This window comes from Nomascus leucogenys, chromosome 2 (assembly GCF_006542625.1).
Source record: "Nomascus leucogenys isolate Asia chromosome 2, Asia_NLE_v1, whole genome shotgun sequence".
Lineage (NCBI taxonomy): Eukaryota > Metazoa > Chordata > Mammalia > Primates > Hylobatidae > Nomascus > Nomascus leucogenys.
This window is the reverse complement of record NC_044382.1, coordinates 71,871,384-71,889,313: the sequence shown is the minus strand read 5'-3', so window position 1 is coordinate 71,889,313 and position 17,930 is coordinate 71,871,384. Positions and strand designations below refer to the sequence as shown.

The window sequence follows — 17,930 nt, the reverse complement described above, 5'->3', positions numbered from 1 at the left end:
GGATCGCTTCTGTGGTGATAGCCCTGGCAGGAGCATTCAAAGTGCTCTATGAGCTACAAGAGAAACCATTTGATGGTGTGAACACCACTACAGAGCAACCTGCACACCACAGCAATTTGACAGCTCAGGTTCTGTGTCTCACGTGGCGCCATGCTTGTCCTTGGAAAGAAGGCCTACAAAATTCTTCATATCTCCATTCCTTGACATCTGCTGGCAAACTCCCACTCATATTTTAAGACTCAGCCTCTCCTGTGACACCTGTACCTTCTCTCCAGACAGGGAGGGACCCTTGCCTCTTCAGAGCTCCCCACACTGGAGTATAACTGCTCCTGTGTCTGATGCCCTTAGTCTCTCAGTGCCAGGAGGAATTCATGCTTATGTCCCCATGGCCTGTAACAGAGCCTGCATCAGGATGCTTGGTAAAGGACTGTTGAATGAATGTCAAATATGGGTCCCTCTGATGGGTATGTACGCGTTGGTCTAGGATTGGAAGGGTCATAAAGAGTTGTGCATACTTACAATTTCAATCAAATATCACTATTTTTAGTTAAGAGGGAAGAGTAGTGTGAAATTGGCAATAATCAGATACTCCAAATGTTCTTTAAAAACTAATAGCATTGATGTATTAAGAATGCAATCGGCCGGGCACAGCAGCTCACACCTGTAATCCCAGCACTTTGGGAGGCCGACGCAGGTGGAACATGAGGTTAGGAGTTCCAGACCAGCCTGGCCAAGATTGTGAAACCCCCATCTCTACTAAAAATACAAAAATTAGCTGGGCATGGTGGCATGCACCTGTAATCACAGCTACTTGGGAGGCTGAGGCAGGAGAATTGCTTGAACCCGGGAGGTGGAGGTTGCAGTGAGCCGAGATCATGCCATTGCACTCCAGCCTGGATGACAAGAGCGAAACTCCATCTAAAAAAAAAAAAATGCAATCATACATTAGAAGACACATTCTGTTTTTAGATTTTTACTTAAATATTTTAAATACTTAATCTGCATATTTACCTTATTGATAGAATTATTTCAGAAGAAATTGATCATTTCATGGAATAAGATTTATTAGACACATAAGGAAAGTGAATCATAACAATTGTACAGGTGGGAAATTGAACAACAAAAATGACCCTGAGATACCCACATTCTACTTTGGCATATAGTGGGAAAAACATTCTAGACTTCAAGTCTAGGCCTGTCTTGGCTAATGTAACCGATGACTTCACAAACCAGTTATGGGACTAGAAGCTGAAAGGAAAGTACTGGTGGATAAACATCATATTGAAATTATGTTGAGTCACTTATTTGCTATAAAACACAAATTGTTTTGTGTAAAGGGGTTAAGACGGCTGGAAAACTGTCTCCATTCAAGAGCAAGAAAGCAGCATGTGTCTTACCCTGTACCTTCATTTTTACTTGTACTTCATCATTTCTGAGGGAGAAATACATGGAAACCAGATGCTTGATTGTTATAGTTTCAGAACACGTCCTTAAAGAGTATGACTCCAAGTCTAAGAATTGTAGGTCCTTTGCTTTTTAGATAACTACTGTTAGCTTTGATCACAGAGATTCCAGGTTTGATAATAACTTCAGTTCTCCCCACTGTGTATGTAGATGTTAAGTTACACAGATTTGGCATTATTCCCATTTTCAGGTTAATATCAGAACACTTGTTATCAAGTCAGGATAGTAATTGTGAGCCTAGATGCTCTAGGTTTGGCCATACATAGTTATCTACACCAGCCACTGTTCCAATTAACAATTCACCAGTTGCTTCTACCCAAAGTACCAAGACTCTCCAGCAAATGGGGAATATTGGAAACTGGCTTGGCTTCTTGAAGCAACATGGTAATCAATAAGAATCTTGGCCGGGCATGGTGGCTCATGCCTGCAGTCCTAGCACTTTAGGAGGCCAAGATGGGAAGATTGCTCAAGCCCAGGAGTTCAAGACCAGCCTGGGTGACATCGTGAAACCCCATCTCTACAAAAAAATACAAAAATTAGCTAGGTATGGTCATGGGTGCCTGTAGTCCCAGCTGCTGGGGAGCTGAGGTGGGAGATCACCTGAGCCCATGAGGCAGTTGCAGTGAGCCAAGATTGCACCACTGCACTCCAGCCTGGGTGACAGAGTGAGACTCTGTCTCAAAACAAACAACAATCTGGCTGGGCGCGGTCGCTAATGTCTGTAATCCCAACACTTTGGGAGGCCAAGGAGGCAGATCACTTGAGGTCAGGAGTTCGAGACCAGCTTGGCCAACATGGTGAAACCCATCTCTATTAAAAATACAAAAATTAGCCGGGCATGGTGGCACACGCCTGTAATCCCAGCTACTTGGGAGGCTGAGGCAAGAGAATTGCTTGAACCAGGAGGCAGAAGTTGCAGTGAGCTGAGATCATGCCTCTGCACTCCAGCCTGAGCTACAGAGCAAGACTCTGTCTCAAAAAAACAGAAAACAACAAGAATCTTACTACTGCTTCTTCGGGGATACTTTTGGTATTATTTTGACAAATGAATTTTGAGGATTCAGATATAAGAAAGGGATTATTCTTGGTAGAGCTAACAAAACTGTACCAAATGACTTTTTGTGTTAAACACAATTCATTCACCCAACCCTAGAAAGGAGCCTGAATGAAGTCTAATTTGGGTGACAGATTGCCACCCAAATTAGATGTATGTCGTTCAGGTATAGAGAATAGATTTTATATTAGAAAAAAAAAAACCTTGTGAACAGTTTTATAAATAACTGTTTCATGATTTTCCTTAAGTAGTACTGATCTCTTACATATAGATCTTTTGTGTCTTTCTCCTCAAGTTAGTATAGAACAGGGCAAGTGGCAAAGCTCGAGGAAAGTGTGACCTGAGGTAGATGCTGTCAGCCCAGTGATGATGGAGTTCGGCCTCTCAAATCTCTAACCTGTCAAATGAAGTTAATTAGGATTAATTTTTTTTTAATGTATGTTTACTACTGAAAATAAGTGCTCGGCCAGGCGCAGAGGCTCACGCCTGTAATCCCAGCACTTTGGGAGGCCGAGGCTGGCGGATCACCTGAAGTCAGGAGTTTGAGACCAGCCTGGCCAACATGGCGAAACACCATCTCTATTAAAAATACAAAAATTAGCTGGGTGTGGTGACACATGCCTGTAATCCCAGCTACTCGGAGCCTGAGGCAGGAGAACCACTTGAACCCAGGAGGCGGAGGTTGCATTGAGCCAAGATTGTGCCATTGCACTCCAGCCCAGGCGACAGAGCGAGACTCATGTCTAAAAAAAAAAAAAAAGAGGAAAAGAAGTGCCCAATAGCTTCAATGGATGCCACATAATTTTGGAGTAATTTTTACAATCAGGAATTTCATTGTCCAAGCCCCTTAGAAAAAGAAGCAACCCAGCCCCATACTCGGAAAGTCAAGCTGTATACTGCTGTTCCTTAGTGAGAAGGTCAACTCTCAGTAGAAAAATGTCCTGTTTGGATTAGTGCTTAGTTGACCTATTGTGTTCAGTTCCTCTAACATGAGTAACTTCTATTGGATAGGAAATTTTGAAGCTCAAAGGGTATATATAATAAGAGTTAACATTACTGATTTTCCACTGTTACTTTTTAGTGTTTTCATAACTTGGATGTGTTAACCTATGGCCCATCAACTATGCTCCTAGTCTCAGGTGACAACATGTTCAATTTAAGATGGCAGGCAGTACAGTGGACCTCTCATCCCATGGGAAAGAACCCAGGATGTTTATTATGTAGTATTGTATAGTCTCTGCAGCAGTAATAGAGAAAGTTAAAGGTAAGCGATGGAGAAGTAAAATCTAGAGTTTCTAATATAACGCTTCTCACTTTTCTTTTCCAAAAAAGAAAAAATGAGGGTCTCACCATGTTGCCCACGCTGGTCTCTATTGAACTCCTGGGCTCAAGCGATCTTCTCACCTCAGCCTCCCAAAGTGCTAGGATTACAGGCATGAGCCACTGTGCATGGCCAAGCCCACTCTTCTTAAAGGTCTGCAAATAAGAGGGTTTCTACTTTTTGAAACAAATTCATGATTACCTAAAATGAAGCTAGGTTATGAAGTATATATAAATATGCAGCCCAATAGGCCGGGTGCAGTGGCTCACACCTGTAATCTCAGCACTTTGGGAGGCTGAGGCCGGCAGATCACTTGAGGTCAGGAGTTTGAGACCAGTCTGGCCAACATGGTGAGACCACATCTCTACAAAAAATACAAAAATTAGCTGTGTGTGGTGGCCTGTATGCACCCATAGTACCAGCTACTTGGGAGGCAGAGGCAGGAGAATCACTTGAAGCCAGGAGGCAGAGTTTTCAGTGTGCTGAAATTGTGTCACTGCACTTCAGCCTGGGCAATGGAATGAGACTGTCTCAAAACATATATATATTTGCAGCCCAATAAAGATACTTAGATAAAACTATTGGGTTTATTCCTTTAAAACTAGGGCATGTGTAACTAGATCTGGCTTATAAAAAGCAAAGTTATTTACATATATTTTAAGGTAAAATTGCTTCTGATAAATGTCAAAGAGGAAGTTTAGGTCTTTCTTCTGGCAGAAAGCCAGAGAGTAAGTGCTGAATGTGATGCAGAATCATGTTAGGTAACAAGGACTTTGAGGTAAGTGGCTGAAGTCTTCTGTGGAGTCAGCCGACTCTTGCAGGATTGTGTGGTATCAGTCACCTTCAGCATTTGCCAACCCAACTCTGATCATTCTTCTTCTTTCAAGGTATCTCAGCGTTTGAGTCAGCCAGGAGTAGCAATAGGTTTGGCTTGGACTCCCTTAGGTGGAGAAATCATGTTCGTGGAGGCGAGTCGAATGGATGGCGAGGGCCAGTTAACTCTGACCGGCCAGCTCGGGGACGTGATGAAGGAGTCCGCCCACCTCGCTATCAGCTGGCTCCGCAGCAACGCAAAGAAGTACCAGCTGACCAATGGTAGGATCCTGCACCCGGCCAGGCAGGCATGACCCAGGAGGCAGCAGCATTCCATGGCGGAGACTGGCATGAGCTCGAGACTGCCAGTTACACATCTAGCGAAGTACACACCGTTTTGAACCCCTGTGGAAATCCTAGTTCCCATTTCAGGACTATTTGACCAGTGCCTGAACTAGAAAGTAATTCAAAAGGTTTATTTTTTTTAATCCGACTTAGAGTAGAATGGAACTGTTCTTCCACACCCTCACTCAAATTGTACTGTCCACCAATATTTTGAAGAATTCATTTACCCAAAACATTCATTTTTGTTTGTGACTTTTTTTTTAGGAGAAAAAACAGGTTTAATTTTTCTACATTAAAGTCCTTTTTTCCTTTTCAAAGCTTTTGGAAGTTTTGATCTTCTTGACAACACAGACATCCATCTGCACTTCCCAGCTGGAGCTGTCACAAAAGATGGACCATCTGCTGGAGTTACCATAGTAACCTGTCTCGCCTCACTTTTTAGTGGGCGGCTGGTACGTTCAGATGTAGCCATGACTGGAGAAATTACACTGAGAGGTCTTGTTCTTCCAGTAAGTATGAAAAAAAAAATTTATATGGTTATTTTTTATTTAATTTTTTAAAATTAATATTATTTTTAAATAGGGGTTTGCCTTCTATGAAAACCTTGGTTTTAAGTATATATTAAATTTTTGTGCCTGTAACTAATTCATATTTTAAAATTTTGATCAAATAAAAGAAAAACTGACAATTTTTCACATTTCCTTCTTTTTTTTTTTGAAATAGACAGGTCTCACTCTTGCCCAGGCTGGAGTGCAGTGGTGTGACTGTAGCTCACTATAGCTTCCAAGTCCTGGGCTCAAGTGATCCTCCTGTCTGTCTCCCGAATAGCTGGGACTATAGGAGCACGCCACCATGCTCAGCTAATTTATTTTATTTTGCGTAGAGACAGGTCTTTCTGTGTTGTCCAGGCTTGTCTCGAACTCCAGGTCTCATGCAGTCCTCTCATCTCCACCTCCCAAAGTGCTGGGATTACAGGCGTGAGCTACCGCATTCAGCCCACGTTTTCCATTCTAAGATTTGCTAAGGGAAAAAAATATTAGTGTGGTCATCAGAAATATTGGCAGTTACATGAAAATTTGAGGCCTTGTTCTACTTGACAAATTGTTAAAGATATAGCACATGTGCAAAATGGGATAGTAGCTGTTTTTAAGCTTTAAGCCCATTTCTGAAATCTGAAGTTTTTTTGAGACCTCCTGTCCCCCTGCAGAAAACTTTGCTAGTATAGAATGGAAACTCTAATAAAGATTAACCATATCTAATGACTACATTTTGAAAAAGTTCTATACATGTGGGGTCTTGAGGCTCCAGATCCTAAACTGCTTATAAAAACAGTGTGATAAAATGTACAGAACTTGAGAGTATTTAAAGTTATTAGTTGCCAGTATTAGTCTACAACAGACTAGACTACAATTTAGTCCACAACAAGATTTTGGCGGGTTCACAGCAAGATGAGGAAAAAAAAAGAAATAGTCTTTTTTCTTTTTTCTATTGAGATGGAGTCTGGTTCTCTTACCCAGGCTGGAGTACAGTGGCACAATCTTGGCTCACTGCAACCTCTGCCTCCCAAGTTGAGGTGATTCTCCTGCCTCAGTCTCTCAACTAGCTGGGATTACAAGCATGCGCCACCACGCCCGGATAATTTTTTCTATTTTTAGAACCTCCATAGAACAAATGGGTTTTCTACTTGGTCCCCTCTCAGAGCAAATCGTAGCCCGAGTAAAGGCTTCCGCAGCCTCAGGAAAGGAGAGCCACAGCGGCCTGGAGTACACCTTCAGCTCCAGACTATTACAAGAGGCAGGATGGAAAGCAGCAGCACTTGAAGGAAAGGCCTGCGAAGGCTGGAGAAAACCTCCTTTGAGAACAGAGGACAAGACGGGGCTTTGAGATTTGAAAGTGGTCAAAGAATTATTCAGGAAAAAACTATAGTGAAAAACAATTTGTTCTAACAATTGTTAGAACTCCAACATCTAAAAGGAGTTCTAACAAACAGGAAAATGGAATGAAACAAATTATCCAAGAAATAATTGAACATTTCCTAGAAGTTAAGGCATCTTCAGATCGAAAGGACCATTACTAACCAGGAAAAACTTTTCATCCTCTTGACTTTTCAGATTACTGAGGACAAAGTGGCCTCAGCACTGACACTGGATGTGCAGTACCTTCAAAACTATGAGGGAAAATGGGCCAGGCATGGCAGCTGACGTCTGTAATCCCAGCACTTTGGGAGGATAAACAGGAGGATAGCTCAAGTCCAGGAGTTCAAGACCAGCCTGGGAAATATATCTCTACAAAAAATTATTTTAAAAATAGTAATAATAGTGGTGGCTCACGCCTGTAACTCCAACTCTTTGAGAGGCCAAGGTGGGCGTTATCACTTGAGGTCAGGAGTTTGAGACCAGCCTGGCCAACATGGTGAAACCCTGTCTCTACTAAAAATACAAAAAATTACCCGGATGTGGTGGCGCATGCCTATAATCCCAGCTACTCGGGAGGCTGAGGCAGGACAATCGCTTGAACCTGGGAGGCAGAAGTTGCAGTGAGCCAAGATTGTGCCACTGCACTCTAGCTTGGGTGACAGAGTAAGACTGTCTCAAAAAAAAAAAAAAGTAATGAAAGCTGTGAGGGAAAATGTTTTAAATCTAGTCTTGTATACATGGCCTTAATATCAATCAAGTGTGAAAGTAAAATATTTTCAAACATGCAAGGAATCAGTTCATCTTACACTCTTTTGAAGAAGGTACTTTGAAGGAGTACTTCAGCAGCATGAACAAAACCTTGAAAGAAGATGCCAGTGGGGCGGGAAGGCCTGGAGCAGCCAGCCAGTCTTAATTGGAGCAGATGTTTAGAGGGCTCCCAGAGGGCTGTCTCCAGGGCTTGCATGTGCTGGGTGCTGTGACTGAGAGCAGTATTTGTGAGCGATTGCTGCGTAACACATTACCCCAAAGCAAGAATACTCCATACTCTTCAAGTTCCCGTGGGCCAGGAATTCAGGAGAGGCTGAGCTGGGTTCTTGTGGCCCAGGGTCTCTGGCCTTACAGTCTAGGTTCCAGCCAGGCCGCAGTCACGTGAAGGCTGACAGGCTGGAGAAGGTGCTTCCATGGTGGTTGACTCATGTGACTGGCAAATTGGTCCTGTTTGGTGGAAGGAGGCCCCAGTTCCTCACCTGATGGACCTGCCCATAGGCTGCTTGAGTGACCTCAGACATGATGACTGGCCACCTCCAGGGCAGGTGATCAAGAGAGATTCAGGCAGCAGCTCTCATTTTGTATGACTCAGCCGTGGAGATCATACAGCATCACTCCCACCACACTCTGTTTCTTACCGAGTCACAAAGCCTGGCCCACATTCAAGCAGGGGGACCATTGTAGACATGTTTGAAAGCCACCATAGGAGCCTAGTTTGGGGATACATTTTCTTCATTAACCAGCATGGAGGTCCTGGCTTTAAACCTGTAGAGAGGGAAGTAACCCCAGCACACAGCTAAGCTCTGCAGGAGCGGCGCTCATGGTCAGAATCATGTGCTGCTTTTTCAGCTCAACCTAAAGACAAGACAGTTGTGATTACACCTGAATGCCAGTTTACTTTGACAGCATTTATAAAAACAGTCATTGACAGAAGAGGAACTCATACCTATCAACAATTTAGAATCCCCCTCATCAGAGTCTTTAATATAACACCAATTGAAACATTTAAAAAAGGTTACTACTAATCCTTTTTCCTGGCTTTCCTAGCTCATACTATAACAAAACGGATGATTTGGATGTTTTAAAATAGTAGTGGTTAAATTCAGTGAAAGAAAGCTGGGTCAGGATTTCTTTCAGCTTGAGGGTGATCACTAACCCTAAAAACTTTTTTCTCTCCTTACAGGTGGGTGGAATTAAAGACAAAGTGCTGGCGGCACACAGAGCGGGACTGAAGCAAGTCATTATTCCTCGGAGAAATGAAAAAGACCTTGAGGGAATCCCAGGCAACGTACGACAGGATTTAAGTTTTGTCACAGCAAGCTGCCTGGATGAGGTTCTTAATGCAGCTTTTGATGGTGGCTTTACTGTCAAGACCAGACCTGGTCTGTTAAATAGCAAACTGTAGGTCCAAATCTCAACTTTTTAGAATTTTAAGTTATGAAGTGCTCAAAGGTACTGACACAGTTGCTTTTATTCACACCATTAGGGGTATGCAAGATGTCCCTGTTTTATAAACATAATCACAACAGTAATAAACCTCAAGTAGTGGCTAGGTTTAGTATAGAAATATAAGATGTTGATTTAGTAAGCTGATACAAATCGAATTCTTGTCTTGTTTTTAGTGAGATCCTTACTGTCCCTGGAAAGATACAGCATAGTGGTTCTCAGCACAGTCTCCGGAACAGAAGCATCTGTAGTACCTGGTAACTTGTTAGAAATGACATTCTCAGGCTCCACAGCAGGCTGCCTGAATCAAATCCTGGGAGGTAGGGACAGAAATCTATGTTTTAAGAAGCCTTCCAGGTAATTCTGCTGCGCAGTCAAGTTCAGGAACAACTGGTATAGACCATTACTTAGTGGATTTACCTGTAGAGTTTATTGGATACTGAAACCAATGAATCACTTAGAACTGGGCAAAGATGAAAGTATAGCCAACTGTTCTTGGCTATATATATATATATTCAAGTGGGCCGGGCGTGATGGCTCACACCTGTAATTCCAGCACTTTGGGAGGTCGAGGCAGGCAGATCACTGAGCCCAAGAGTTCAAGACAATCCTGGCCAATGGTGAAACTGTCTCTACAAAAAATATACAGGCGTGGTAGCATGTGCCTGTAATCCCAGCTACTCAGGAAGCTGAGGCACAAGAATTGCCTGAACCCAGAAGGTGGAGGTTGCAGTGAGCTGGGATCGTGCCATTGCACTCCAGCCTGGCTGACAGAGCGAGACTCTGTCTCTAAAAAAGAAAAGACTCAAGTGGACCCTACAATGAAGCCTACACATCCCAATAGAAGCCCCTTTTTATGCGAGGGAAGCAGCCCTCAGAACATGATAGCTTGTATCCAGCAGAGTGGCACATGCTGGCACACCTCACAGATGCACCCTGGCCCTGGATGCCTGCAACCTCAGAAGAGTGCAGCTCCCAGAGGGAGGCAGCCATCCATCTGGGATGGTCCTAAGTGTGGAATCCTAACTCCTGATTCCGTCTCCTATTTCTTGCTTGGCTATGCCAGTTCCCAAATCTGGTAGATGTCCATGTCCATGTGCTCCTGCTGGGACTCAATCCAGGCTGTGTATGACTATGAAGTCAGGCTCATCTGCTTACTGGCTGTGTGAACTTTTTGTATCTTGGTTTTCTTCATCCAGGAAATCCAAGTAATACTACCTAATTGTTACTGTGGAGATTAAGTTCAAATGCAATGTGAAATAATATTAAGCAATTTCTAGTTATTATTCTAGCCAGTAATGGACTTCAGAATCTTTTATTACACAACTTAAGAATATGTATGTAAAGACATTTTGGAATTTCCTGGATGAGAAGGAAGTCTGGGCTGGGCATGGTGGCTCACGCCTGTAACCCGAGCACTTTAGGAAATCGAGGCGAGTGGATCACTTAAGCTCAGGAGTTCAAGACCAGCCTGGGCAACATGGCAAAACCCCATTTCTACAAAAAATACAAAAATTAGCTGGGCATGGTGGCACCCGCCTGTAGTCCAGCTACTTGAGGCTGAGGTGGGAGGATCAGGGAGGTTGGGGCTGCAGTGAGCCAAGATCACGCCACTGCACTCCAGCACCCTGGGCAACAGAGTGAGACCGTGTCTTAAAAAAAAAAAAAAAAAAAAAAAAAAGATTCGGCCAAAATACCATGATAAAATAGCAGACCTGCTGATAAAAGTTTACCTGAATGCATTCTGAGAGGAAAAGTCCAGACCTAGGACTAGTTATGGCAGTTGGAGAGAAAGAACATCAGGATGTTTGAAAATATGCCACTATCTTAACTACTGTAATTTTATCATTTCCGATGTCATCTAACGGGGGACTAGAACAAACTGTGAATTCACTTTCAGCAACCAGAGGGAGCTAATCCACACCCACATCGCTCTGCCCTGTTCCACCCAGCAGGGGCAACAAAGGACGTTTTTAATGTAACTTGAGGTTCTCAGTATTCTTCCTTTAGTCCTGACACAGGCAGCCTGGCACTTTGTAGCAGCAGGAGGGCACTTGCTTTAAGCATGTCTTTTGAAAGGTGTCCATTGAGACATTCTCCCCTTGCTGTGTATGACATGGAACAGTATGACCATTGCGCTAGCTTTTTTTGTTTTGTTAGGTTGGTTGGTTGAAATCTAAGCTCTTCCTTTTTCACCTGGTTTTTTTTTTGGGGGGGTGGGGTGGGTGGGGAAGAGCCAAAATATAAAATTTACTGTTTTAACCATTTTTAAGCATATAATTCGGGGGTATCAGTTACTGGGTCTAAGCATGTCCACTATACATGCTTTTTTTTTTTTTTTTTTTTTGAGATGGAGTCTTGCTCTGTTACCCAGGCTGTACTGCAGTGGCATGATCTCGGCTCACTGCAACCTCTGCCTCCCCAGTTCAAGCAGTTCTCGTGCCTCAGCCTCCCAAGTAGCTGGGACTACAGGTGTGTGCCACCACACCCAGCTAATTTTTGTATTTTTTAGTAGAGACAGGGTTTCACCATGTTGGCCAGGCTGGTCTCAAACTCCCAACCTCAAGTGATCCGCCCACCTTGGCCTCCCAAAGTACTGGGATTACAGGCGTAAGCCACCGCACCGGGCTTACATGCATTTTTTATCACCACAAACTGAAACTCTGTACCCACTGAAAAAGAGCTCCAAATTCCACCCTCACCCCAGACCCTGGTAACCACTATTTCACTTTCTCTCTGAATTTCCCTTCATGAGTGGGATCAAACAAGAGTTGTCTTTTTGTGTCTAGCATTCTTACTTAGCAAGCCATCAACTGCTCGAACAGTCACTGGGGCAACTACTTTTCACCCAGTGTCCTCCAGAAAAGAAAGATCTAGAGGGTCAGGCCACTCTTTTTCTTCAAAATAATGAGGGGGTGCAGAAGGGGTGGGATGAACCTCTTCCTTCTTTGCCACTTTAGCTCAAAGGACCTCCATCTTTTTATTATTTGCAACAGTTAGCTTTGTTTCACATCTCTGCCTTGCAGAACCATGACCTATCAATCAAAGTGTTTTGTCAAACAAAAACTAATACTTTCCCTGGGAAAAAGCCATGTGGTAGCATGTACCAGAACTTTTTATGGCCAAATAATACGTCACTATATCCATAGACCGCATTTGGTTTATCCACTCATCTGCTGATTGTTTCCCCCTCTTGGCTATTATGAATAATGCTATGAACATGGGTGTACACATCTCTCTTGAAGTCCCTTCTTAGGTCCTTTAGGGATACATATCCAGGAGCAGAAATGCTAGATCACATATGCTAAGGTCTGAATGTCCCCCCACCAAATTCATATGTTGAAGCAACCACCAACATGATATTAAGAGGTGAGGCTTTAGGAGGTGATTGTCATGAGAGCTCCATCCTCATTAATGGATTTAGTGCCTTTATAAAGGGGCTCAAGGGAACCAATTACCTCCTTTTTGCCCTTCGATTCCCTTCCACCGTATGAGGACACAGCAACAGGCCCCATCCTAGAAGCTGAGACTGGGCCCTCAATAGATACCAGTCTGCCAGCACGCTGATCGTGGGCTTCTCAGTCTTCAGAACTATGAGAAATAATAAATTTGTACTTTTAAATTACCCAGTCTCAGGTATTCTGTTACGGTAAAACAAATGACTAAGACAACAGGATAATTCTGTTTAACTTTTTGAGAACTGCCAAACTTTTCCACCGCAGCTGCACCATTTGACATTCCCTCCAGCAATGCACAAATGTTCTAGTTTCTCCACATCCTTGCCAACACTCATTTTCTGGGTTTTTTATAATAGCCCTCCAAATGGGTGTGATGTAGTTTGATTCTATGTCCCTAATGACTAGTGATGTTGTTTTCTAGCATTGATTTTTAAGATGTTACCCAAAGACCCCTTGTATCAAAATAAGCTGGATTTTTTTATTGAAAATTATTAACTCTAGGAATTTTAGTTCACTAGACCTAGGGATATGTGTATTTTACCAGTATTCCACGTTTTATGCATGGGTTTTTAAAACTTCTCAAGTATTGAAACTAAAAGCTTTAGGTGCTTTGCTTATCAAATTCTACACTGTCCACTGGAGGCATCCATGTTTTTACTTGGCTCTGCCCCTTTAGTGGTCCTTCTGAACCTTACCTCAAACCATGCGTCAGGGGCAGAGATCCTTACTTGCTTGGTGGTTACAAATGCAAATACAGTGAAGAATGTCATTTTTGTGATTGTTCCTGAAATAGTTCACGAGTTGAGAAATCCATGACCGTAAAGTAATATGATAGTGATGTCTACTACTGTGAGCTTCCAGTACTAGGTGATTGGTCTGCATTTACAGTGACCAAAATCAACTATGTGGCCAGGTAATTCACTGCTGAGGGCTTTGGATTTTCCTTTATGAACTACTGAAATGAGGTCAACTTGACTATTACTAAGGGACATTTTGCTGCAAAGAATGTTAGTTTTGCCAATTCCCTTTCCAAATCTAATCTAAAATTTATTTTAACCAGGATTTTAAATGTAAACATCAAGTAGTTTTGGTTGTTTCAATGAAGTAACATGTTTAAGCTCACATTATTTGAAATACTTCAGTTCCTATCCCCATGTTAGTCATTATCCAATTTGATGATTTATGGTCCAACACTAATGCTCATTTTTTGTTTTTTTTTTTGTTTTACTAACACTTGGTGGATACCACAATGAAAACTGCACTTAAAAAAAAAAAGCTGAAAGAGGAAGGAAATATCAAAAAGGTCTGAATAGACAACAGGCAAATCTGGTGAGTGGTCATTGAGATGTTTTAAAAGTTACAACAAAAGGACTTCTAAAAACAATCTTAGGAAAAGCTTTATTTGCCATGAAAATTCATTTCTTTGGAACACAGTATAGTTTGTACTTAATGAACGAAAGAATATTCAATGTGTTTAATATTTTGGGACCTAATAAAAATCTTTTGTATTAAGTAGTTAAGTTCAACTCTAACACTGTCAGCACATTTCTAGGCAATACAAACTCTTGAGGCTAAATCCTCATCCTGATATGACAGCACAAGCCTGTCAAAATGTGACCCCAAAACCAGGTGTCTTTTTTTTTTTTTTTTTTTTTTTTTTTTTTTTTTTTCTTTCACCCTTCCCCCCCCCCCCCCCCCCCCCCCCCCCCCCTCCCCCCCCCCCCCCCAATTGACCCCCCCCCCCCCCCCCCCCCCCCAAACCAGCGTGCCCTTCACTCCTTTTTTATCTTCCTTTATTATATCTGTAAACCTGTTACGCTTTTCAGTATTTAGAAAGGCCTAAGAAAATTACATCTATGAAGAAATAAAGTATATTTTTTCGTCAAATTTTAGAGCTATATAAGGATAGCGAAAATACTTGGTTCAGCAAGACACTGGGGTATCATGCCAGGCATAATAAGCACTTTATAGCACATCTAGCCTTCCTCATTCCCTTACGCAGTGGACATCATACCCTTTTGTGGAGGAGGGACCAGGCAGAGACGGTATTTAAATAAAAACTAGTAGATAACAGGGTCAGAAGTCAACCCAGGCAGTTAGAATCTACAACCCACAGTGTTTGCCACCAAATCTTAGTAGATGCTTGATAAGGAATTTTGTTTGGATGGTGCCATTTTTAGATAAATGTACATTTCTTTTGGTAAATTCAGGTTAGGATCATAAGCAGTAAACTACCAAATACTCACTCCTTTGTGTTTTGAACATGCACACTGGATGAGTGGGGAGGGGAATGACAAAGCTTCAAACTCCGGGTCTCTGTAACACTATCTGTACCTTTCATGTTTAACCTACACAAATACCACAGTCCTGCGTGGTAGTTCACACACACTATTCACCCTGTCGAGTTCCAACATTACTTTTATGTCCATTCTAATGCAGCAGTCACAGACTGACCCCCCAGGTATGTTGAATTTGATTATTTTCTTAATTTGGATTACTTACCAATTCTTCCAATCAGGAGTGTGAATGAAATAGAATTCTACCATTAGTAGAATCACTGCAGATGTTTCTGAATATGAAGAGCTTTTGGGGGTTGGAGGTGGCACACTATTATTTTGGTGAGCTAAGCTATCTACAGCCACTTACATAAGTTTGAAGTTTGCAGAAATGTGGGTCTTAAAATCATACATATTACAATAAAAATTACTCACAAAGGAAAAACTGTTCCCAAACAATTAACACACCAAACTGGCCCATGATTAAATAGGACAATTTCAAGTTTAAGGGTATAAAAGCAATAGAACAAAGTTAATAAGTATCTCCCATACCTACCCCATGTACAGCCTCCTGAAAGACACCAAAAGAAAGAAATGGAGGAAGTCTTCATCCTAACAAGCAATTTCAGGGCAAGAGTTATGCCTCATAAATTAAATGTGTAATGGACCAAGAAATATAGCTATAGATCTTACCTCTATAGGCTAAGAATATGAAGACCCAAATGCAAATAGTTAATACTAAAATGTCAAGCTTATCAACCGTTAAACACAAAATGTACTACCTTAATTTGCTTAAATTAGCAAAACATGAGGTGAAAATGAAAATGGGAAACTTCACACTGCTACTGGTGTCCTCTGGAACCTTTCCAGAAAGCAATGATGAAGTATGTAAAAAATAATCCCAAGAATATAAACAGAAAACATACAGATATGTTCATGGTTTACTTATATCCAGCAAGAACCTAGCTAAAATTACAGTGAATCGTCAAACTAACAAAAATTATTTTTCCAAGATTATTGAAGTGGTGAAACACTCAGATGATCATGTTGTGTGATGAAAGGGCTACACAGTAATACATAAAAGGATTCCCAGTATCTTTGAAAATAAACATGTGGCTGGAGCCAGCGGCTCATGCCTGTAATCCCAGCACTTTAGGAGGCCAAGGCAGGAGGATCACTTGAGCCCAAGGGGTTTGAGACCAGCCTGGGCAACATAGCGAGACCCCATCTCCACAAAAAAATTTAATTAGCCAAGCATGATGCTATACACCTGTACTCTCAGCTACGCAGGAGGATGAGGTGGGAGGATCAATTCAGCCCAGGAGTTTGAGGCTGCAGTGAGCCGACTGCACCATTATACTCTAGCCTGGGTGACAGAGGATGAGCACATGTACATAACACATAAAAAAACTGGAAAAATAAAAATGTCACCTCTGAGTGGACAGTAAGGTTACAGATCTCAATTGTATGTGCAGTTTTATAATTCCCAAAGTCTAAGTGAACTTTATAATCAAAACACTTAATACTAAAACTACAAAATGATACACCTCCACGAATATACCCAATATGTTTTGTTTTTTGAGCCAAGAGTCTCAGTCCGTCACCCAGGCTGGAGTACAGTGATACGATCTTGGCTCACTGCAACCTCCCCTTCTTGGGTTCAAGGGATTCTTCTGCCTCAGCCTCCCTAATAGGGTGTGCCATCATGCCTGGCTTTTTTGTACTTTTAGTAGAGACAGAGTTTCACCATGTTGGCCAGGCTGGTCTCGAACTCCTGACCTTAAGTGATCCGCCCATCTTGGCCTCTCAAAGTGCTGGGATTACAGGTATGAGCCACAGCGTCCAGCCACGTTTATTTTGAAAGATATTGAGAGCCCTTTTACATATTGTTATGTAACCCTTTCACCATACAACATTAAATATGGAATAAAAGTCGCTTTTTCCAAGCACACATGCTAATGAACAGACCTGAATATAAATCTGTGGTTGAACTGTTATTCTCTTTCACCATAAAAATGGCTACGCAAGGACGGGCGCGGTGGCTCACACCTATAATCCCAGGACTTGGGGGGCAGGCGGATCACAAGGTCAGGAGATCGAGAACATCTTGGCCAACATGGTGAAATCCTCTCTACTAAAAATACAAAAATTGGCTGGGTGTGGTGGCACGTGCCTGTAGTCCCAGCTACTCTGGAGGCTGAGGAAGGAGAATCGCTTAAACCTGGGAGGCCGAGGTTGCTGTGAGCCGAGATCACGCCACTGCACTCCAGCCTGGGCGACAAGAGTGAAACTCCGTCTCAAAAAAAAAAAAAAAGTTCCGCAAGCACATTATAACCAGTTCAAAAGATAATATTTATGTAAGGAAGAGACTACACAATCATCTTTTCTGAAAATGGGTAACAGAAATAAACTCATCCAAAATTATCCAGAATCAGTGGTGGGATAAGGGTGAACTCCAAATTTTCATTGACTTTCTAGGCTTAACAGTCCCATAAAAACCACACAAAATTCTCTTTCACCATTCAGAAGGCAATTTCAGAATCTTGCCATGTGCCTCAAAGTAATTAGCAACAGTTAACTACATGGTACTAAAGGCATAATGGTAGCTAACATTCGCTGGATGCTGATATGAACAAAGCACTGTTTCAGGTAACATACCTGCACCCCATTTAAATGTTTTAAGTATCTACCATAATTTAACCCCACTTTACACATTAGGAAACTGGGGCCCAAGGTCACACAGCTGGTTAGTGGGGTAGAGCCGAGACTGGCACTTAGGTGCCTAGAAGTCTGGCTGCAGAACCAAGGCTCTCAGCCAGTAGGCTATGAAATAGTAAATTTATTATATCATTGTGCTTTTTTAAAGAGGTGAAAAGTGGTCAGCATTTTAGTCATTCTCCTGACAGTTTTAAGAATCAAAATGTGGGCAAGAGGGGCAGGGCATGGGAAAGACTAATCCAGAGGCCATATACCCAGTTATTTGCTGTGACTTAGAGTATAACTCTACCACACTTAAAAATGACAACACACAGCTTTCTGCTATATAATTAAAGTATGGAATGAAACAGG

At 42.2% G+C, this 17,930-nt stretch overlaps 1 protein-coding gene across 3 annotated transcripts in view; it reads left to right on the top strand.

Annotated features, from left to right (window-relative positions):
• The window catches only part of LONP2 (lon peptidase 2, peroxisomal), a 120,713-nt gene that overhangs the window by 100,240 nt on the left and 2,543 nt on the right, over positions 1–17,930 (top strand). For 2 of the 3 annotated variants that reach the window (XM_030797429.1, XM_030797437.1), the window contains 3 exons: positions 4,727–4,934; positions 5,316–5,506; positions 8,865–11,268. In XM_030797429.1, coding sequence (XP_030653289.1) covers positions 4,727–4,934; positions 5,316–5,506; positions 8,865–9,086 — 621 coding nt within the window. In that variant the 3' untranslated portion in view covers positions 9,087–11,268. Of the gene's footprint in view, positions 1–4,726; positions 4,935–5,315; positions 5,507–8,864; positions 11,269–13,868; positions 13,915–17,930 lie in introns of those variants that run through there. The other variant, XM_030797441.1, reaches the window with a different exon arrangement.